Genomic DNA, 23822 nt, shown 5'->3' with positions numbered 1-23822 from the left:
TTATATTAATTATATATGTCTTCGCTTTACCATTTCATCTTCAATACACTTCTTTGAGCCCTTTTACTGGACAGCAACACTATTAAAAGCATAAAGAATTCTGTCAACATGAGGAAATAAGAGGATATGCTGTTGAGAAAACCCTGCCAGCAAGCTCCAGGGAAAGCACATGTCTGGGGAGGCCATCTCTACCACCCATCTCTCACCATCCACTTATTAGGGGACATCTCTGCCCAAGGTGCCGTGATCCACTATGCTTGGATGGCTGTAGTCATATAATTTCATAGTGACCAATTACTACATTATTCACATTTCATCTATTTTATTTAAAGTAAGGCTATATTATATCCCTTTCATTGTTTCTTTCACCTATTGTTTTTAATTGCTAGAATATAAGCAGTAGTTGATCCGTGTGTGAACAAGATGGCTAATATCTTTTTAGTTTAAGCTATATCTGAATAATATTCACTGACACAATTTTAATGGCTTAAAAATATCTTTCCTATTTTAAGTGGTAAAAAACAATAAAATTTACTCTGTTTTATACTGGCAAAAGATGACACTTTTAAGAAGGAAGTCTAATCAACTCTGTCAATGTATTCTTTCTGCAGCTGGGGAAGAGTTTGGCATTTGAAGACGTAGAGCCCTTTTGATTTCTCCTTAGGGTCAAATATAAAATAAAAGCCAGGTTGAACATATTAAAAATGATAAAATATATTAGTAAAACAGTAAAGAAATAGATCTAGAAGTATTAATTTAAAAGTTTTAACCTTTTACCTTTTCCCCAGCAACACCCTTTGCACCAGGAATTCCAGGCACACCCTAAAAGAATGCACACAGGACATGGGTTTAATCACCTCATCTGAGAATCCCTGAGATGCCAAGCCCACTTCACACTGCCCGGGGGCTAAGAGAATCCTGACAACCTCAAAGCATTAGTCTGAGGAAGGTTCTTCCTAGTTCCCCATCTCTGAACAGTTGGGTATAGAACTACCCACAGTTTAGAAGGTATGACTTTATTGTATCTGGCTTGTTAAATCTGAATACCCTTAAAGCAAATCTTACCTCTAAAGTTATTTTTCAAGGATGAGCTTCCAAATTACAATCCAGTACCATTTTTAGGTCAATGGGAGCTCTTACCAGCATGATTTAATGTACAGTATAACAAAAAAAGGACCTATCGAAAACCCAGAACTTAAGTAAAAAAAAAAAAAAAAGAAGAAGAAGAAGAAGAATCGCAGGTGAATGCTGGATCTAACTGTCTAACTAAGATTGGTACTATTGGGAGTCCTAATATTCTCTCGCTGATTATTTTAAAAGTGTTAGATAATAAATTGGAGGCCAGTCCTCAGCATTACCAAATATTCCTTAGTAATAACTTGAAACATTTGCCTTCAAAGAGCCAAGGACACATATAGTATAATGCACATGAATTCCCAGCAACATTCATTCAGGGAGACACCAGTTTGAATAATTCAAAATAGTATGTAATCAAAAAACGATAATTTATCTCTCACATTGCTCCTGAGCATATGCTTATCCCTCTTACAGCTCAACCCTCTTAACAAGAATTCAGAACTGGTTAAAAGTAGGAGAAAGTACATGACCCACAGCTCAAGGTTAGTAAAAAGATATAAGGAAGATTGAGTGACCCTAAGAGAGAAGAGAGATGCACAATGTAAAACTAAAGCTTAGTATGTCATTAGAGAGATAACTAGTTCCTCAGAGAAAAAGTACCAAAATGTAAACGTAAAATTAAAGCATTATATGTTCCCTAGAACGTATCAAATTACTTAACATGTTTCTCCCATAAATTTATATCTGTATATATCAAACAATATGTCTATAAACCAGTAAACATATAAGAATTAAATACTTACAGGAAACCCCTGCAATCCTGCATCACCAGGAGGTCCAGGTTTCCCTGGGTCACCCTGAAAAAAATATTTTATCACATCCTTGAACCTATATGAACTGTATTTCTTTTAAGAAAAGGAAGGACACGGTCTCTAAGTAAAAGGATTATCCCTACCCTGACCTTAAATGCAGTTTTAGCATATGACCCAGTTCAGGGTGTGGGATAGGAGTACAGTAGGACCTAGGACATAAATTCAATCAAACTACACAAGTTCCCTTAGCCTACTGTCATCAACGGGACAATTTTACTGAGTTCCTGAAACCAAGCAAACAAACATACTATTATAACAAGTATTTGGAATTAACACTTGATTAAAAACTTAAAAGGAGGAAAAGAGCCCAAACGAGCGAACTAAATCTCCCAGTAATGTAGTTGTGGAAATACTGTACTTGGTTGGCCAGGACAGAGATGGCCCCATTCACGCTTGGACTAAATCACACAGCTACCTTTGTTCCAGGTATTCCAGGTATCCCGTCATGGCCATCCACACCTGGCAAGCCCTAAAGACACACAAAGAAACACACTGTCTCTTAGAAACAGTCACATTCTTTTCCCCTTCCTTATTTTCTAATGTTTGATTACAAGTTAATAACCACTTTGAAAAATGTGCTTGATGACTACAGTGCAAGACCTACCGTATCTCCTTTGGACCCAGGGACGCCAGGAATTCCTCTAGGACCTTGAGCTCCCTGCAGGCAGAAAGGAAAGGATTGACAAGACACGCTCAATTATCACCAGACTGAGGGAATGTCAAAAAGATAAGCGTAATCAGCAGAGGACACTGAAAAGCATGAGGCTTGTCATGATTAACACTAATATGAACTCACTCTGTCTCCCTTGGGACCTGCTTCTCCTGGAGGTCCTCGCTGTCCTTGATCACCCTGTATAAAAATAAAATTTTGTTCATATAAGCAAGTTACTTATTGATACACTTTGAAAATTATAGAACACCATCCACATTTCCTTACTATTGCTTTTTCATCCCAGTGGCTTTGTGCTATCATGGATGCCTAGTTCAAGAAATCTTTTCATAAAAATTGTATTGTCTTGGGGCCGGCCCGGTGGCTCAGGCGCTTAGAGCTCCATGCTCCTAACTCCAAAGGCTGTCGGTTCGATTCCCACATGGGCCAGTGGGCTCTCAACCACAAGGTTGCCAGTTCGATTCCTCGACTCCCATAAGGGATGGTGGGCAGTGCCCCCTGCAACTAAGATTGAACACGGCACCTTGAGCTGAGCTGCCGCTGAGCTCCCGGATGGCTCAGTTGGTTGGAGCATGTCTTCTCAACCACAAGGTTGACGGTTTCAACTCCCGCAAGGGATGGTGGGCTGTGCCCCCTGCAACTAGCAACTAGCAACGGCAACTGGACCTGGAGCTGAGCTGCACCCTCCACAACTAAGATTGAAAGGACAACAACTTGACTTGGAAAAAAAAAAAGTCCTGGAAGTACACACTGTTCCCCAATAAAGTACTGTTCCCCTTCCCCAATAAAATCTTTTAAAAAAATTATGTTCTCTTAAAAAATGATATTGCCATAGGGATCATTGAGACGTACATGTCTTTTGTTTTGTCTTAAGTACATCATGCTTCTGTGTTCTTTGGATGTATAGATATAATAAAATTAAGGTCTGTACTGCAGGGAACCTTGACATTAGTAACTATGCCTACATATCAGCTATTCTCATAGATTGTCATGGTGGGTTGAGGTTTAGAACAGTTGTATATCTTTCCTCCATACTATTTAATTCCCCAGTCAATAATAATGGTCTCTGTCAAAATTAGCAAGCTAATGTTTACATATGGCATAGGTGGCAAGAAGTAAGAGGATGTTTCTTCTCAAAATACAGCTTTAGTTGAATTGTTTAACTACTCTAAAACCTCAAATGTCGTCCTATTGCTACTGGATCAGTTCCTATTGCTCAGATTGGCATTAAACACTCTCTACCTTATCTATTCAATTTCACCTTGTCAACAGAAACTTTCTGGTCCAGACAGAGATACCTCCTATGCCAGCACCCCCATCGCCACCAGCAGTGCTTCTTCTGACCTGTATACTCTGCTGTTTCCCAGACCAACCTTCCTCTAAGTTCCTCTTGCTTGGATTACCTCTATCGTATGCTCTAGTACTTGGCCTTATAATGTATAGGTTAGTTACTTTCTGTCATTCCCACCGGACCATGCAACCGTGATAGTTGGACATACTATTTTACTAATATCTTTTCTACGTTTCATGTGGTATAGGTGATTATTAACGAACGGCTTTTTTGATTATTTACTTCCAGAAAACGTGCAAAGCAGCCTACAATCATGACACATGTACATATGGCAGTCAAAATATTAAATACTGAGATCAGAAATCATAGAAAAAGAAAAGGATAGAACTACCCTGGAACTGGAAATTAGATAGTTACACTGACTCTAAGCATCCTAGCATCCAAAAAACTGGAAACAGCAAACATACAAACAACAATTTAACTTCACCTTTGAAAAAGACAAAACCCATAGGAAGTCAGAAGAACATTTCTCTGTACCCAAGAAAGAGATGCTTTTCTTAATTAAAACAAATTAATAAATATAAAAACTATTGCTCATTTTTTACTTCAGTTATTCACATGTAAAAGACATTTGCGCGCACACACACACACACACACACATACACATAGTAAAAAGAAATCTATTGTATGCTAAAAATATCTATCATTGAGTCTTGGAAAAGGAAAAGTACTTACAGGTGCACCAGGAATGCCTCGAGGCCCAGGTTCTCCATCTAAGCCTCGAGCACCCTGCAAAAAACAAACAAGACAAAGAAATGAAATTGAAATGAATCATGCATCAGAAAGGGCACATCAGTCTTTCTAAAAAATTTTAATAGCTAGATATAAAGGTTTTGTGTTTGCAATATATACTGCAAACAGTGAACCCCAAGGAGTAGTTAATAAGGCATCTGAAATATACAAACACAAGTTTACATCTTCTCATCCCACCAGAAGTACTTACACCTAATCTTTATACCACTCTAGATATTTTAAGTTACTACTACACCCATTCTTGATTGTGGACATGAACTAAAAACACTGGTACCCATTTAGAGAACTTGTCAAGCCTACGGGAAGAGGTTTGGTAGTTACCCTCAGGGTTCTCGGGATTCCTATGGGAATTCATTCACAGTGAAGACAAAGGAGGCACCCCAAAAATAGTTGCCATGGTCTCTGCTACCGCTACAGCTGTGGGAGGGATTTCTGGGACTCTGGGTTTCCACCAAGAAAGAATCATATACAGAATAAGAAATTCAGCCTTATGATTTGGAAAAATGGATTGTAATAACGATTTGAGAAGCCCTCCTCCCATCCTGGACAGATGTTAGGTTCAGTTTGTATAAAGTAGTTATTCTAGTCTCTCAAATACAAACTTATCCTACCAAGTGATGATGGCATGAGAGCTACAAAGCTTTATAAATATAATTATCTTGAACTTATCTCTGACGTGGTTATATATGACACATATCACCTCCTTATTTTCATCATAAAAATCAAAAATATGCTTTTGAAACAAAAATATGGTATTTTTTAGTGCTGTCTATGTATGCTACATAAGAAAATACAGCCCACTTCTTTAACTCTTTTTCTCTTACTAAGTGAATGAGAAGGTAAAAACGCAACTGAGGGGAACAGGCCATCTCTTAATGAACAGGGTTGAGATGGAGAGATAAAATAGATGGAAAACAGTCAAAAGAGTATTGGATAGATGCCAGGCCAAACAAAGCAGGTGGACAGTGTCTGTAGTAAGAATTACATATTTAAAAGCCTTTGATAGAAGGTTCAGACATAGGTAGAATCAAAGAAAGAACACAAGTGAAGCAGAGGCACCACTGAGCCTTGGGATTCTTTGATCCCTGAAAACCAGAACAGAGCAGAAGGCATCCGACAGTCACCAGGGAAGAAGAGGTTTGGAAGACCTGAAAAAGGCCTTGAATTGGTCGTTCAGCCTGTGTTGTGAGAGCATGCCCAGCCTTTGCATTATAGAAATGGCTTTGAGAAAAAAAAAGAGAAAGAAATGGCTTTGATGCACCCGCCTCTCTCTCATACTGCCGTTCAGCAGGAGCTCAGATCCAAACTGCTGTTACTAGGTAACCACTCCACGAGTCTGAGTTCATGAGAAGAGCTTTTATTATTATTATTACTGAAAGCAATTTGACAGAAATCAGAGGAAATGAGAAATTTTGAAAAATACCAAGTAGAAAATTACCTCAAATAAAGAGCATATTAAAAACAGTAACTGGTTTCAAAGTGAGGGGTCACATACATTAGGAGATGTTTTAAACCCAGAAAAAGCAAAGGCCTAGGTATCAGCAACTTTATAGTAAATGGTATTTATTATTTAGTAACAGAAGAGATACACCCAGAATGTTACTTAAGATAACATGAATGTAGAAATATAAAATCTGTTCCTTTAAAGTACAGTGTTTTTAGGAAATAAATATTCTAGAGGAAATGGAAGGGGAAAGCAGGCAGAATGAGAATACGTACAAGAGACAAAGAGGATAAAAAAGGTGAAATTGAGGAAATTATTCACAAAATCTATCTTTCAATTTACAAAAATGTGCATCTCTTTTAAAATAAAACATTTAATTTCATTTATTGAGCACCTACAATGGGTAAGTTGTTCTTGTTTAGTTGTTAATAAAAGGTTCTGTGCTTCTGTGTGGAATGACACAAATTTGCCAATAGTCGTTCTAAAGAGAATGGGGCAAGAATCAGAAGTGGTAGACAAAAGTGTGTTGTTGTTCTTGTTGCTGTTTTCTCTGGAGCCTACAAATAGGATTTCCTAACATAGTTTCTAGAAATGGTAACCATTTTCTTACTATTTGGTAGAGAAGCTAGACACACCCCTATACACACAGGCATGTATACAGAGCATGTAAAACATTTCAGAGCACATTTCAAACCTGCAAGTGGAACTTTCAGGTTTCCACTACTTTGCTTATGATATTCACTCAGCCAAAGCATTCCCTGGCCTCCATCTTCCATTAACGGTAAGTAATACCTCATCCTTAGGCCCGACATCCTTCTAATGCCACTTCCTTCATGAGCCCTCCCAGCCCTTACCAAGGTTAGCCATTCCGTCTTCACTCCCTCATACCACTTGCCCTCAAATGTATGGCTCTGTTGTTTGCACTGTAATTAGCTATCTCTGTTTTTTTTCCTCCATAAATAACAAACTTGCTGAAGTCCTTATTTCTCTTTCACTCACTCCAGCATCTCACAGTGTCTTGCTATGTAAATACTAGGAAAGTCTGGTCTCTAAGACCAGGCAAAGAATAAGGTGGTGAACTCCAGCCACAAGTGTATGATCCCTGTTGAAGGAAGGGTTCAGCAATCAGTTTGGCAGGAGAGCCCCTGATGGCTCTATGTCCTTGTGGGTATCCAGCCTTCTCTCACCTCTCCCTTTCCAGCCTACCTTGTCTTAGCCTTGCTCTCCAGATATTGTGTCAGCGTTACCAGTATTAGCTATAGATAATGCTAAAGAGATAAATATAACAGCACTGTTTATCCTATTTACCTGCCTAAGTATGTACAATACATAACAAGTATCATGCATACTACTCATTTCTATCACCTATGTTTATAACAGAAATGTGAGAACCTAATCTACATAGTACCAAATACAAAATAAAAGTGATGTTGCTGAAGATAAGAGGGTATTTTCAAATGGTCCAAAATTTAAACATTTATACATTTTGGTATTGTATCATCACCATCTTACTTTTTCCCCTTTGGCCCCAATTATGCCGGTGATGCCTCTCAATCCTTGAGCTCCCTGGAAATGTCAAAAATAAAAGTGAATTACTGTAATTGGAGTACACATTTCTTTATCTCATCATGAAAGATGATCCGGAAGAAGCATGGTATCCTAACCAAAGATAACACCAAGAAATAGTGACATTATATAGATGAACTTTTCTAGTTTGGAAAGAAAAATCCAAGGAGACTTCTTCTGATAGTAAACCCTTTTTCAATATTCTGAAGACTTACACAAACCCAGAGTTGGAAAAATCTCATTAACTCATATACAGAATACACTACCATTCCCACCTCCTCCATGGTTTGTAACTTGGTTACATGTAACAGGGTTGTCATTTTAGACCTTGAAATAACTTTTTCTCCCCAATGTATGCCATCAAAAGCAATTAGGTTCCCAGGCTAATCGACAAAAGCTTATGAACTATAAACGGAGCTGGAGCCTCCGTCAACCCCTTGTAGCCACTATTCATGACACCATTTCAGGCCTTCTGAACTCATTTGGGGCAGTAGAAACCCATTTCACCTAATCTCAGGCACAGGAGTGGGTAATCCTAGAAAGGAGGCTGTGGGGTGTGATATCTAGCATCTCTTTCAATACTGAAATGTTACCATTCTTGAGTCTCTGGCCCCACAGCAGCGGGCTCCAAACATGAATCCCGTGAAGAGTGAGCTTAAGCGCTCTCTTGGGAGCTTCATACTCCATCAAGAAAGTGGGGTAGCTACTTCTGCACAACTTGTTAACTGTCCACTGTAACTGACTTAAAATAAAGTAGCTCTAGGGCAGATATCTCCTTGTGTTCTCACTTGGAGAAAATGGGAGCAATTCTATGGCCAACTCTTCATCCAGGTCCGTCACAAATTCTATGTAGATCAATTGGGAACGACCTGAAGTACGAATATAGCAGGATGATCCAGCTTAGGATATCCACTTAGGATAGAATGTGAGATGTGGTCATATCAGATTAAAAGGGCCCTTCTTGAAGGCAATTCTACAAAAAGAATTCTAAAAATATTTGAGTCATAGCAGTGACATCGTCTCTCAAGGTGACTACTTTGAAGGGCAGAGCTGGTAGAGAAATGTCCCAAAAAGTGTTTAAAAAAACAAAATTTGTGTGTTACTTTATAGATACACATTTAAAAAGTGAAAATCTGTGCATTTTGCAGAAACGTTTTGTCATATCCACTCCCAAACTCCAGAAGGTCACCGAGCCCTAATGAGATCCCCGCATGGACCACTTGAGCCATGTAGCACCCAACAGAGATCTTTAATCCATGAAAATACTTTTTCTTAATCTGCTTGCAAAATCCAGTGCTGAGAATCTTTGGGAATGGCTTCAAAAATAATTTTTTAAGTCCCTACCAAATGTTCATCAGATCAAAAAAACCTTACACAAGGTTTTTTTGTGTAAAAAAAAAAACCTTACACTTTTCATCTCCATCTCCCATTTGCAAAGTATAGTCTATCTCCATCTCCCACCTGCAAAATAGAGTCTATCTCCTTATTGTCTCACATTAAGAGCTCAGAAAAGGCATGTTTCTGGAACAAACACCTTGGACTCCTCCAGATACTCTTAAAGCTCTTATGTGACTTAAAAGCAGAGGCCATTTCTTACAGATTCTCTGACTCCTTTAGCTTGATTTCCCATAAGCTCTGGTAAGCACTAATCTGCACAGCTCCCTAAACCCACTGTAAAAGCCCAGCTTGCAGGGAGAGCAGAGCAGGTGAAGGAAGGGTTATCCCATGTTTCTCTCTGCTAACTGTAGTTTCTGAGAACAGAACCCGAGTTTCTTTTACATAGTCCATATCTGGGCTAGCTGCAATGTTCAATGAATATTCTGAAATTATTATTTCCATAATTGTTATTACTCATTGTGAGGAGAAAAAAAGGGTACCAACTCCACTTTCATATATGAAAGTAATATAAATTCCAATTTAACAAACATTTTAAATTGAAGTATGCTGATGTCCCCAATTACCTCACTGTGGATATTGTTGCAGAAATCTGCCGCAGCACAAGGGACCAACTTTTTATTAAAACACATTATTATGAGTAATTAAGAATGTTCTAATTATAATGATTACATGTTGGCATAAGCTACATTAAATTTAGTAGATGATATACCTGCTGCATATTCAGGATACACAAAATTTTCTTATAGCATGTGATAGAACCATAGAACATAATATATATGTTATTAATGTATAATATATAATTATTATAATCTATAAATATATAAATCATTATAATATATAAATTAATATATTACGTATATATTATTCCTCTTGTGTTCAATATTTTATTTCAGATTGCCTAGCCTTGAAATCTAGTAAATGAATGTATGTAATTATAGGTAGAATATTTTCTGTTAAAATAGTGCTTAAATGTACAATGGGGACCCCTTCCAAGGTTGAAAAAAATTATGATAATCTCCCAATGCTGCCTTGGTGGAAAAAATAGAGACTATCGTGTTAATGTAACACTATAAATCCAAATGCTAAATTAAAAAAAAATTCCAAACATCATGGAAAAAAATATTGGCATATCCTAAATAAATGCTTCTTTTAAAATACTTTACTGGAGGTCCTGAAGCTCCCACTTCTCCTGGTTCTCCCTGTTCGCCTTCTTCACCCTAAACAGCAACAGGAACGCACAGCAAATGTTATTCTCGCAAATGCCCATGGGAACAGGCTCAGTATAGATCAGCACATTGTAAATGCACATGGCATCCCCCAAATTATTCTACTCTATTCTCAAAAATTGTTTTACATGAGTAATCCATATCAATTGCAGAACATTCAGAAAATACAGAGATGTATAAGAATAAAATCATCCAAATTTCACCCTTCAATTATAAATACCAGTAACATTTTAGATGATTTTGTAAAGAAAGGGGTGGGGGGGGGGGGACAATTATGTGTTCATGTTCCAAGTATATGTGTGTATTAGGGCAGTATGATTATGAAAATATGATCGTACTATACAAACTTCTCCATAAACTACAATATTATTTAATCATGATTTTCATTGTTAACTTTTCTTCTAATTTTTGTAACACATACAACTTGTTTACTATATTTAAATCAGTCTTTCCTTTCATGGCTTCTACCTTTAATGTCACTCATAGAAAAGCTTTCTCCATCCCAAAAATATGTAAATATTCCTCCATATTTTTCTTCTAGTAATTGTATAATTTAATTTCTTACATAGAAATCTTTAATTATCATTAATTTATTTGATGTAAAATATAAATCTACCTTTTTCTTTTTTCCTTGTAATGGCCACTGGCTCCATTATCACACAAGTTGGATAATTCATCTTTAACATATACTAAATTGTTATATATACTTGTTTCTAAACTTCCTATTGTGCTATACTGTTCTGTTGTATGTTACCAATACCACAACTTTTTAAAAGGTTTTTATTAAAAATATAGGTAGCATGTAATATTATATTAGTTTCAGATGTATACAATAGTTATTGAACATTTAGATACCTAAAGAAGTGATCACCATGATAAGTCCAGCAACCATCTGACACCATACCACGCAATCACAATATTATTGACTATATTTCCTATGCTGTACATTACATCCCCATGAATTATTTGTTTTACACCAGGAAATTTGGACCACTTATTGCCCTTCAACTTTTCCCCCCTTTTTAATTTTTCAGTTACAGTTAACATTCAGTATTATTTTATATTAATTTCAGACATATAGCATATGGTTAGATATACATATGATTTAAGAAGTGATCCCCCTTGCTAAGCTAGTACCCACCTGGCACTATGCATAGTTATGACCATATCTTTGACTATATTCCCTATGCTTTACATCTCCATGATTATTTTGTAACTACCAATTTGTACTTCTTAATCCCTTCACCTTTTTCACCCTGCCCCCAACACCTTCCCAACTATCACCCCAATAGATCTAGTACCCATCTGACACCATTCATAGTTATTACAATATTATTGACTATAATTCTTATGCTATTCCATACATCCCCATGACTACTTTGTATCAACCAATTTGTACTTTATCTCTTACCCTTTTCCACCCACCCACAACCCTCTTCTCATCTGGCAACCATAAAAATTTCTCTGTATCTATGAATCTGTTTCTGATTTGTTTGTTTATTTTGTTTTTTTAGATTTCACATATAAGCAATATCACATTGCATCTGTCTTTCTCTGTCTGACACTTCAGTCAGCACAATTACCTCCAGGTCTATCCATTATCACTGCAGATGGCAAGAACCCATTCCCTCCGTTGGCCAAGCAATATTCCATTGTATACATGTACCACCTCCTCTTTACCCATTCTTTTATCAATGAACACCACATGTTGGGCATTGTAAATAATGCTACAATGAATATAAGGGTGCACAGGTCCCATGAAGTAGTGTTTGGGTTTCTTTGGATAAATACCAGGAAGTGGGATTACTGGGTCCTCCTTGCCTCTTTTTAAAGCCTTTGTTTTAAAGTCTATTTTGTTTGGTTTAAATATTGTTATCCCAGCTTATTTTGTTTGTTTCCATTTTCATGAAATAACTTTTTCCATTCCTTTACTTTGTGTGTGTCTTTCAATCTGAAGTGAGTCTCTTATAGGCAAAATAAGAGTTTTGTTTTCTTATGCATTCTGCCACCCTGTGTTTCTGATTGGAGAATTTAATCCACTTACATTAAAAGCTATTGTTGATAGATACTATTCATATTTGTTTATCTTTTTCCACATGTTCAAGAAGTCCCGCTAACATTCCTCATAACACTGGTTTGGTGGTGAAAATTCCTTTAGCTTTTTCTTATCTGGAAAGCTCTTTGTCTGTCCTTCGATTTTTAAATGATAGCCTGGCTGGGCAGAGTACCCTTGGTTGTAGGTCCTTGCTTTTTGTCACTTTGAATACTTTGTGCCCATCACTCTGGCCAGCAAAGTTTCTGTTGAGAAATCAGCTGACAGTCTTGTGGGAGCTTACTTGTAGGTAACTAACTGCTTTTCTCTTACTGCTTTTAGAATTTTGTCTCGCTTTAACCTTTGCCATTTTAATTATAATGTGTCTTAGTGTTGGCTTATTTGGGTTCATTTTTGGGGGGACTCTCAGTACTTCCTGGACTTGTATGTCTATTTCCTTCACCAGGTTAGGAAAGTTTTCAGTCATTATTTATCAAATGAGTTCTGAATCCCTTGCTTTCTCTTCTCTCCTTCTGGTACCCCTATGATGCGAATGTTGTTATGCTTGATGTTGTCCCTGAGGTCTCTGAAACTCTCTTCTTTTATTGGGGGGGAGGGTCTTTTTTTTTCTTTTTGCTGTCCCAATTGGGTATTTTCTGCTACCTTGTCTTCCAAATCACTGATTCAATCCTCTGCCTCATCTAGTCTGCTGGTGATTCCTTCTAGTGCAGTTTTCATTTCAGTTATTGTATTCTTCATTTCTGACTGGTTCTTTTTTGTGGTTTCTATTTCCATTGTTATGCTTGTTATCTCTCCGTTGAAGTTCTCACTACGTTCCTTGAGCATCCTCATAACCAATGTTTTGAACTTTGTCTCTGGTAGGATGCTTGCCTCCATTTCATTTAGTTCTTTTTCTGGAGTTTTTTTCCTGTTCTTTCATTTGGGATGTATTTCTTTGTTTCCTCATTTTGGCTGCCTCTCTGTGTTTGTTTCTATGTATTAAGTAGGGCTGTAATGTCTCCCAATCTTGCCAGGTGGCCTTATGTAGTAGGTGTCCTGTGGGGCACAGTGGCACAATTTCCCTGGTCACCTCACCAGATGCTCCAGGAGCGTCCCTTGTGTGGGTTGTGGGTACCCTCCTGTTGAGCCTTGATTGCTGTTGGCATATCATGTGTGGTAGTAACCTTCAGGCTATGAGGTTTTTATGGGCCACTCTATAGAAGGTTATCTCATGGAACATGATTTGCCCCAGCAGGCTCTGAGGCTGCTTTATGGGGCTTTATGGGGCTAATTGGGTGGTGCTCTGCTAATTGGTGGTCTGAAGCCAATCTCCAGGTATGTTGGTTCTGGGGCCTCTCTGGGAGGGGTTGTGGGGCTGCTCTGGTGCAGGTCCAGGTCAGCCACTACCTGTGCCTAGCCGGGAAGTACCTGGTAGGAGCTACAAATCAATCCACAGTTGGTCACTGCCTATGCTATACCTAGAGGTGCATGGGAAATGTCACACTGCAAACTGAGGACAGCTGCCACCAGTACCCAGTCTGGGGTAGTTCCACAAAAAAACAGGACACTCCAGAAAGATTCAGCCACTGATAAAGCCTCCAGCAGTATGGAATTGGCTGTGACTGGGTCTCAGTGAATCAGGAGGGTGGAGCAGCTCACCAGGCCAATAAGATTCTGATTTGGCCTGTGGGGATGGGCTCAACACAGGAAAGATGGTGTCCACCTGTGACTGCACAGGAGGAGGGCACCACACAGGGCCCCCATTCAGTCTTTACCGTGAATTTACACACTGATTCTCTCACCATATGTCTCCTATGCCCCCTGAGTTACCGTCCCTCCGCAGGAGCACAGGGTGAGTGCCTTCATGGTTCCTTTATGAGGATGCCCAGGTTTCCAACAGCCTTCCATCCCACCTGAATGATCAGAATCCCCACTGTTTTTTACAGCCAGAAGTTGTGGGGGCTCCTCTTACCTGCACCAGTATTCCAAGCTGGGGAGCCTGGTGTGGGGGACTGGGATCCCCTATTTCCCCTTCATGGGAAAACTCTGTGGCCAAGATACCTCTCCTAATTTTCAACTGCCACACGTGAATGTGGGAGCAGCTTATTTCTCATCTCTGCCCCTCCTATCAGTCTCTACATGGCTTCTTCTTTATATTCTTAATTATAAAACTTCTGTTCAGCTAGACTTCAGATGATTTTCCAGGTTGACTGTTTTATGATTTAGTTGTAATTTTGATGTGTTCTTGGAATGAGGCAAACACAGCATTTATCTACTCCACCATTTTGGATCACCTTCCCAATATCACAACATTTTAATTATTGCAATTTTATAATACATTTTAATCTCAGGTAGAATTCCTTTACCTTTATTTTCATTTATAGTTACTCTTAGTTTTCAGTTTTCCTAAGTGTTTACTCTTTTAGATGAACCTGAGAATTGTTGGGCAGATCTTCACAAAAATACCACATGCTTTGTATCAGGACTGCATTAAATTAATAGATTAATATGTAGAGAATTAGAATCTCTACAATATTGAGTCTTTTTATCTTGTAATTCAGTTTATCTTCCTATTGAATCAAATTTTTTTCTTTCTATTATATCAATGAAGTTTTGTTCTTTTCTTCATATTAGTCTTAAATATTTCTCAAATTTGTTCCAAAGTATTTTGACTATTTCATAACTATTGCCAATGGAATATATTTCCATTGTTTTCTAATTAATTATTGTTTTGACTTTTTCATATTAATTCTGTAACCTCTCATGCACTTTTAAATGTTAATATATTCCATAAGGAAATCCAACTGCTGCTTCTTGCAGAAAGATTACTTTATTAACTCTGAAAGAGAAGTTATTTTCTCTCTGACAAGTTTTACTTTTTACAATAGATATACTTCCCTGCATTTCTGTGATAATAGATATCTATCTTAAATTGTGAAATTAACCATGAGAAAAACTCTTTATTTTTAATATTATGTAAACACAATTACATAAGATCCATTTCTATTGCTTATTACATGTTTTGATTCACGATATTCTTGCCACAGACTATACCTTATATTTAGAGATTTTCACACACATACACACACACACACACACACAGACACAAACACACAAACACACACAGAGATACATAAAATTTAACAGCAGTATTAATATAGAACATTTGAGCATATGATGCAAAGAACTAGGTCATACCTAAATCATTTATACTTGATCTTTGAATTAATTATAAAATCTTACATAGTGGTTTTAGTCTCATAATTATGTTCAGATTATTTTCTATAAGAACATAGGATTGACAGTGGGAAGAAGCAGTCCCAGTGGGAAAGCCTGTAAATTAGTTAGCTCATAGCAGATAATCAACAGATCTGTATAATTAAATACTACTTATATTTCTCTACCTACCTACAAAAACAATAGTGATTAATATGTCCACTCTAAGTGTTCATTTGCAGGGTTTGGGGTATTTTCATAGAGTCTTTATAAACCTTTGAGTAATGTAGTTGATTTAACTATTTCACCAGCAGATGAATAGCACCCAACTAATCAATAATCACAAACTTAAATGACAAATTTAGAAGTAGCAATTTATTATCATTTTACTGAAATATTTTGACTACTTATATTTATAAATGATTTAAAAAATCTTTTTTTAAATAATTTATTGAGTAACTTCAAGGCAGAATTGTGAATCCAAGTGCAAACTTCAGACCCCTACTCTTAATTCATCACTCTGCTTTCAGTTTCACAGTTCAGTGCATCTATTAGCCCTTTCAAAGTTAATTATTCAATGAGCTATTGTCATCCTATTTTCATATGTCAATTTTTAAAAACACCATTGCAAGTTTTAAGTGACACAAACATTCAAAATAAATTAAAAGAATTTTCAACAAATTCAAATGAAAATGGTGGCCAATTATCTCACACACCAAAACGATTTGCATGTTCCTCATTGAAGACCAAACCCAATTTGAGAGTCCAGATAACTAACTTGTTATATAGGTATCAAATAAGTTAGTTTCCTGGGGAGAATGGAGAGATTCTTCGATTGACAGCTCTATCCCCAAATCCCATGGGACGGGGGAGTAGAAAATTCCCAGAGAAAAGGAGTCATCAAAAGAAGAAGGAAAGGACTCATAGCATAAAAGTAACAGAAGTCTGTATCTGCTTTACCATGGGTATTACCTCATGAATATCTTTTAGTGTAATTTAATATTCTTACACACTTATTTTTGTGGTTAAATAATATCCTATTATATGGATATATCATATTTAATTTAGTCAGTACCCTGTAATTGGACATATATATATATATATATATAGACATATTGGATATATATATATATATATATATATATATATATATATATTTCTGTGTGTGTGTGTGTGCCCCTAGTACTTAAAATAAACAGTAGCACATAAAAGGTACTTAATAAATATTTGTTGAATTTTTAAAATTATGAATTTTAAGATTCAGCAGAAGAATGGGCATGCAGAAATATTTCCAAAGTACTCAATTTTTTTGTTTTCTCCAATTATAACTTAAGAACCCAGCTGTTATATTCCAGATAAATAAAATGCCTTAATTATTTAGAACCTAACTAATAAAAAAATAAACCTTCTAAAACAAATGTTCAAACTGTAATAAGGTACAGAAAATTGGCTTATTTATCCTGATTACCTGAGGTTGTTCAGCAGTCTGATTTTTACTAAGGAGTTCAAGTATATCAATCTTTGAATATATTAATAAATTGCCTCTCCAGCTCTAAACATTCAAAGAAAAAGACTAATCTTCTGCCACTACTCAATAAAGGTACAGAAAAACATAGTCAACAAAGTCCAGAGGACCTGCATTAATAAGAGCAGTTTGATCTTGGAAAATATAGAATTAACAGAGACAATAATTCTACTATACAGGAAGTCAAATTCTTAGACACCTAAATAAGATTTATACTAGTGGATGAAAAAGGAAAAGTAAGCCACTTTGTTTTAAATTTCAGTCTTGGTTTTTCCACAGGGCATGCCAGCCCCAATGCAACCTGTGCTATAGATTCCATGTTTGTATACAGACAATAGCATAACTCCTATTGCTAACTTCAAGATTAGTCAAAATCTAAGTAATATTGAAATAAAATAAGAAATAGCTAAATTATTTCAGAACTTAATACCAGAAGCTATCAGCCAGTTACCAACTTCTCTGTTTGCTAGTCTCAGCAACACTTGTCATACAATTTTATAGTTGTCATAAAATTTTGTGTAGTGCCATGAAAAAGCTAGCTGAATAACATTTGACTGTCAAAAACATCAAGGAAAAAAGCTGAATGTGATTGATTTGAAAAAGAAAGCAAAAGGTAGCAATATAGAAAAGAAGGGAAATGTTTGGTGCTTTCTTTGTTTTTAGTAATTGAACAACATTAGAATATTATGCTTACCTAGACTATTGATGCATCTACAGAGAATTTGTCAATCATCATTTGAAAAGGGAGGGTAAAATATCATGCTATATTATTCCTTATAATTCTTTACAGTAAAAATGATCACTACCTCCTAATCACAATGTACCCACTAAATACTCATCTCCCTTACCTTGTGACCTTGTCTTCCAGGTTCACCAATTTCTCCTTTAGGCCCTTTATGACCCTAATAAATGCAAAAATAAATAAATAAATAAATAAATAAATAAATAAATAAATAAATAAATAGACAATTAAATAGACAAATAAATAAAAAATAGTTGTATTGGGATTGACACAGAAAGTGGTCAGAAGATTCCTAAAGTGATCTTGCTGTCCCAAAACTGTGCTGCTAAGGAAAAGGTTATGTGACTACCCTAAGTGACCTTAATAACGCCATGTGTGTTACATTACTGCTATATATGGTAAATATCAGTTTTAGTTAATAGAAAAACACCGTTCTAGAATAACAAAAGCTCCCTTACCTGGTTTAGCAACATGAGGCATTGCCTACTGGTCCCTAGATCCCTCCATCCCAAACTTCCTCTCACAATTGGGTTAAGAGCCTTAAGTATCTTCCAATAACTTATTTTCTGGAGGTGACATCCCTGACCCAACTCAACTGGCTATCCCCTGCTCTTTGGAGCTCTCTGAAGGGCTCTGAAAACCCCTTCTGCCCTCTCTATACCCACCTCCTTCCTGGAGGTGGAAGAAGGGATTTATGCAGATGTACAGCTTTCTGCCTCTTCTTGTACACAATCTTAACTGCAAACAGAAATCTCTAAAGAGCAGTCAGTGAAGGCTGCATAGCATGAGAAAATATCCCTATTTTTTCTTGTCAGTAAGCCTGTTCTAAGCGTACGTGTACTTTGGACAATAACATGCGGGAAATATGAAATGGACATTCCAAAATTAAGTCTATCAGAGCTTTCACTCTCAGAGCCTCTCTTGTTCCAAGAATGAAAATCTTTGTGAAAAACAAGACACCAATCCAGGCCCAAATCTTCTGCAGTTGTGGGAATCCACTAAAACTAAACTGAGAGAAAACCATAATTGGAAAACCAGTGCCTTGGGGCTTTTTAGATCATAGCAGAACTCCATTGGTCTGGAATTTTTCAGAATCACTTTAGATTCATAGATTAGAGAGAGAAAGCCATTTAACTTCAGCATCTGGTATTTATTTTGTCATTTTTATGGGAAATTTAAAGTAATTATGACAGAGTGAGAGAAAAAATGCTTTTGGAAAGTCTCTTTTCTTCCCTATTTTACACAGTTTCTCCATTAAAAAAAAAAAAAGCTAGGACGGGTTCAAATACAGTACGTTCACAGCCCCCTCCCCTTCATAGGAAGCAAACTTCTGAACTTTGGTGACTAAAGTCCCTCAATACAATATATTTTATTGGTATATCTTTCCTGAACAACAAAAGTACTATGTAAGCAAACGTTTGTGTCTCAGTAGGAAGAACCTGTCAGGGGCACCAGCAGGAATTTCTAAGACTGAATAAGGACCACAGACTAAGCCACAGAATAAGCCAATACAAACTTGCCTGATCCATCAAGTGGGGTCTCTGCACCAGGAAGGCTAGTGCTTAAAGGAAAGGCTCTGTCTTTTCTACACACTCTTGAAAATAAAATACTGAAATTATTCTCTTACCCTCAGGCCTGGTATGCCTGGATATCCTGAGCGACCTGGTGGACAGGCATTGGGACACTGCCAAAGAGCAAGAGAGACAGAAAGTGTATAAACTAAGGTCTCCACTTTATGACAAAATGGTGTTTTTAGGGGGGGATTCCAGCTATAGAACCCTAATGCAATTATATTCATTCAATAACCAAGAACAATCGTTTCCTTTTTTTATTTTATTTTAAATAGAAAATACAGAATATAAAAAACCCTTTCCCCACATAGCCACCATCCAGATTTAAGAAATGTTAATATTTTGCCATAGTTATTTTAGATTTAATTTATTAAAGAAATAAAACATTTCCAGATAACCCATTATACCACGACCTGGTCCTTTCCCCTTACCCCCCTTCCACTGGATTAACTCTATCCTGAGGTTCACATCCCCTCATTAAATGGGCCAAAATGGCATTTAGTGCAGTTAACTAACATCATTTGACTATTAGTCTAGAAGTAAAACAAGTCTCAGAGCGAATTATTTGACTTTTACTTTTTAAAATTGGGGGGCTCTGGTGGAAAAACATGCCCTTGTCATAAAGTAAAATGATTATGGAAAAAAAAAGATATTTCTATAATGAAAAACAGAGTCTGAATGCATATAAGCCACAAGTTTACTAGTTTGCTCTGCAATCTGAGTAAAGTAAGACAAATATACAACATCTTCCAGCAAATTTTAAAGAAAATTTTTCTGAATATTACATGGTCTTTGACTTAAAACTGTATTTTGTTCAAAGAAAAACATCTTACCAATGGATCTCCATCTTGAAAGCCAATTGTTCCCTAAAGTAAGAAAATATTAAAGTTAAGAATATAGCTAAATATTTAATTCAAATCATCTAATAATAGAATGTTCATTGGGAAAAAATATAAATGTACTTGTTCAATAAAATATAAGGTACAAAGAGCAACATATAATATGCTAATATCTTAAAACTTGGCTCATGGATGTATTTTTTTTTAGAGAACCCTGAATTGCAGTAGATTCTGTCAGGAGATTGAAGGGAGATGAAATGAGAGACAGAATAGAAAATATGGGGAATTCTGAATCATAAATTCAAAATATAAATTATCTCCTACTTAAACTCTTATTTTTTTAAATTGCTTACTATGTAAATCCTTGGTAAAAACTAGTTAATTTGAAAACGTTCCTTTTATACATCCAAATTTTAAGCATTTGAGAAATCATAAGCATCAAAAGACTCAAAATAATGAGTAGCCATTCCCCGTGAAAACCACCTTTTAAGTTATTGTGATTCCTCTACTTTTCTGGCCTAGAAAGACCCATGCTTTCAATTGGTTCCAAAAAATAAAAATAAAAAAGGCGGCTCAATTAACAGATATTGCCTTTTGTTTTGTTTTGTTTTTTTGGTTCTTGCATTTCTTTAGTCCTGACTTTCTGGACACAGAGAAATTCAAGCTGCAAATAACTTACACTGGGTCCCGGGGGTCCAGGAGGGCCAGGTGGTCCTCTTCTCCCAGGGTCACCCTAAATTATTTGAAAATTGTGACACAGTGGTTATAAACATGTCAAAACACAGTGCACAAAACTGGTGAGAGGGACTTGAATGGTAAGTGGGACTTTTTCAAGGCATTCCCCTATATGAGAATGATATTACTAGAAATCCTTACAGAGCTCAGCCATGCATAGACCTGCCACCAAAATCAGTGGGTGGCCCATAATCTAATTAGCTGTACAAAACCAGAAGAACAAAGGGGTGCCAGTCTCACCAAAGTAATAAAACAAGGCAGAGGGAGACTTGTGGGGAAAAGCTAAGCCAATTCTCTATGGAATGATAACTTTGTCTACCCTGAAAACAAACCACATATTTTTCTAGTTGATTTACAGAGGAGCTGAACAGTCAATACTGCTAGTGCCATTCCCCTATTGGTAGCAAAAGAAGACTTGCACGAGCCTGAAGCTGTGCAATGGAAGGTTAACCTCTGCACTGCCAGACTCTTCGTTGTTCTAGTCCCCACAAGCTATCACTTGGTCTGTCACTGCAGTCTCTTGCAAATGGACAAAAGATCAAAGATGGCTAAATTCAACTAAGCCACTCAATTGAAAACGGATTCCAATTAGTCTTAATATCCAGAGCTTACTCCTGGCATGTATTTTCCTTCTTAATGTTTTACCATAAGAAGTCAAAAGCATTTTAGATTTAATTTAATTTTACAATCATTTCATATTCATTCATTTGTTCAGTAAATAAATTTGTCAAACAGTAAGCATATATAGGAAGCAATAACGGTATATAATACGTGGCTCCTATTCTCAATGAGTTTATAATTATCTGTCTTTCACATAACATCACTACTTCAACATTGTTGAAATGTTTATTGAATATTAACATCAAGCACTTATTATCAGCAGTTTCTTCTATAAAGTCCAGCTCTCTATTGCCTAAAGTTAAATTCTGTTGGTTCAATTATAATGTAATGATCCTAACATACATATATTTATAAATGATTTAGACTATTCACTTTTCATTTCATGCATAGAGTCTAACACAAAAGTCACTGGACCCCAATCCTGGCTGAGTCTGTATAACGGAGGTGACACTTCATGACTTGATCAGTAATTCTGGAATTTGGGAAGAAAATTTTAGCTGAAAACTTTGGGGAAAATTAAAATCACTCTACAAAAACAAGGTAGTATTATTATCCCTGGTGCTCATCAATATTATGAACTAGAATAACATTCATAGTCCATTTTTTGGATTTGCAGGAGAAAACATACAGTTAGGGCAATTTGCCGTCCCTAATAACATTGTCTTTTAAATCAGCAAATGTCTACCAAAAGATGCTGTGATACTCACAATTGGTCCAACACGGCCAAGCTCTCCAGGGAGACCTGCTGACCCAGGAGGACCCTGAAGTCAACACATTAAAGGGATATGGTGATTCATGAATGTTTTACAATCTTTCACAAATGATACCCAATAATGATAAACAACTGACTTGAAATTATGTATCTGTGCTAGCTTTGGTTTCCAGTGAGACGATATCTCATTTGAACCAATTTTAATTACTTAAAATAGACCAGAAATTTCTTACATTAATAAAATATTTTGTTTGGCACCATACAAGTGCTGTCTTAGTGGCCACCTAAGATCATGTAGGTAGAACACTATAAACATCACTAGATAGAGTGTTAGTTGGAGAGAAAGCTTGGGATAGGAGAACATTTTTATATATTATGTAAAAATAAGCCAACGGATGATACTCACAGGAGGTCCAGGAATACCACGGCCCTAAAAGATTAAAATAAAAATTATTAGGGTATGTGGTTTATATTTAGTTTAAATACAGACACAGGCCTAACACAATTCAAAATTAAACTAAATAAATATATGATGCTCATCCTAAAACAAGCACTGGATAAACAAAAGCAAACACGGCTCTCCTGCTACAGGAAGCAGAAGCTTGTGTCAGTTCCTCAAACATTCCTTTGATGTCTAAGCTAACCAGTAATATTTTTTCCAAACTTTTTTTTTTAAAGAAAATCAAAGTAAATAAGTCATCCATGCTTGCTCTCGGGAAAACTTACCATCACTCACGAATAGGCATTATCACAACCTGACAGTTTAAATAAAGAGTTTTTCATTTTTATAAGACACCTACTTTAAAAGCAAAACAGTGAACGGCTTGACAATTATAACAAGATGTTCGGATGTTTCTCTAAACAAATGCTCAGCACAGAGAGGCAGAGGAGGAAAAGGAGTCTGAAACATACCCTCTTTGCCAAGTAGGGCTATATTTCCAGACACCAAATCCAGTAGACATTAAAAATAAAACGGTGTCATTCCTGAAATGACCTATGATGGGATCCTAATGTAATATGCTGAATTCGATTTTAAAGCTAGTCATTCCATCTTCTCCCCTTTATACTTTATATCTTTTTAGCAACACCAAACTCTGTATAATTAAGGACTGAAACCACGTCATATTCATCCAACCAGCCTGAATTCCCAGCACAGGACCTAATATATAATAAACCCTAACTATAGGCTTGTTGAACTTAATAAAACTGAACATCGACTGCCTACAATCCTTTATTCTCCCTCTTTTCTTTCGATGTTCAGTTTCTCCCTTAGAGTTCCTCATTACTCTTTTCTTACATTGGTTTGAATAGCTTTTATTCACAGCTATATCTGACACCATTTTCATGTTAGCTATCATTCCAGACTTTCTTTTCTAAAATATTCATATGTGAAGCATCCAGTGGAATCAACGTACATCCTCTGATAATTATATTATTATTTCTAATTATATAGGCAGCCAAAACAAGCAACG

At 36.4% G+C, this 23822-nt stretch overlaps 1 protein-coding gene across 1 annotated transcript in view; it reads right to left on the bottom strand.

The window, feature by feature from the left end:
- COL9A1 (collagen type IX alpha 1 chain) overlaps positions 1–23822 on the bottom strand; it is a 71645-nt gene that overhangs the window by 38014 nt on the left and 9809 nt on the right. The window contains exons 7-20 of the mRNA XM_081044505.1: positions 22757–22780; positions 22346–22399; positions 20962–21015; positions 20277–20309; positions 19500–19556; positions 17979–18032; positions 10295–10348; positions 7680–7733; positions 4646–4699; positions 2746–2799; positions 2554–2607; positions 2365–2418; positions 1881–1934; positions 778–822 (exon numbers count right to left, since the gene is read on the bottom strand). Of these exons, the coding sequence (XP_080900631.1) occupies positions 778–822; positions 1881–1934; positions 2365–2418; positions 2554–2607; positions 2746–2799; positions 4646–4699; positions 7680–7733; positions 10295–10348; positions 17979–18032; positions 19500–19556; positions 20277–20309; positions 20962–21015; positions 22346–22399; positions 22757–22780 (699 nt within the window). The remainder of the gene's footprint in view (positions 1–777; positions 823–1880; positions 1935–2364; positions 2419–2553; positions 2608–2745; positions 2800–4645; positions 4700–7679; positions 7734–10294; positions 10349–17978; positions 18033–19499; positions 19557–20276; positions 20310–20961; positions 21016–22345; positions 22400–22756; positions 22781–23822) is intronic.

Source organism: Rhinolophus hipposideros (assembly GCF_964194185.1).
Source record: "Rhinolophus hipposideros genome assembly, chromosome: 3".
NCBI lineage: Eukaryota > Metazoa > Chordata > Mammalia > Chiroptera > Rhinolophidae > Rhinolophus > Rhinolophus hipposideros.
The sequence above is the reverse complement of the archived record's forward strand: the minus strand, read 5'-3'. Positions and strand labels throughout refer to the sequence as shown.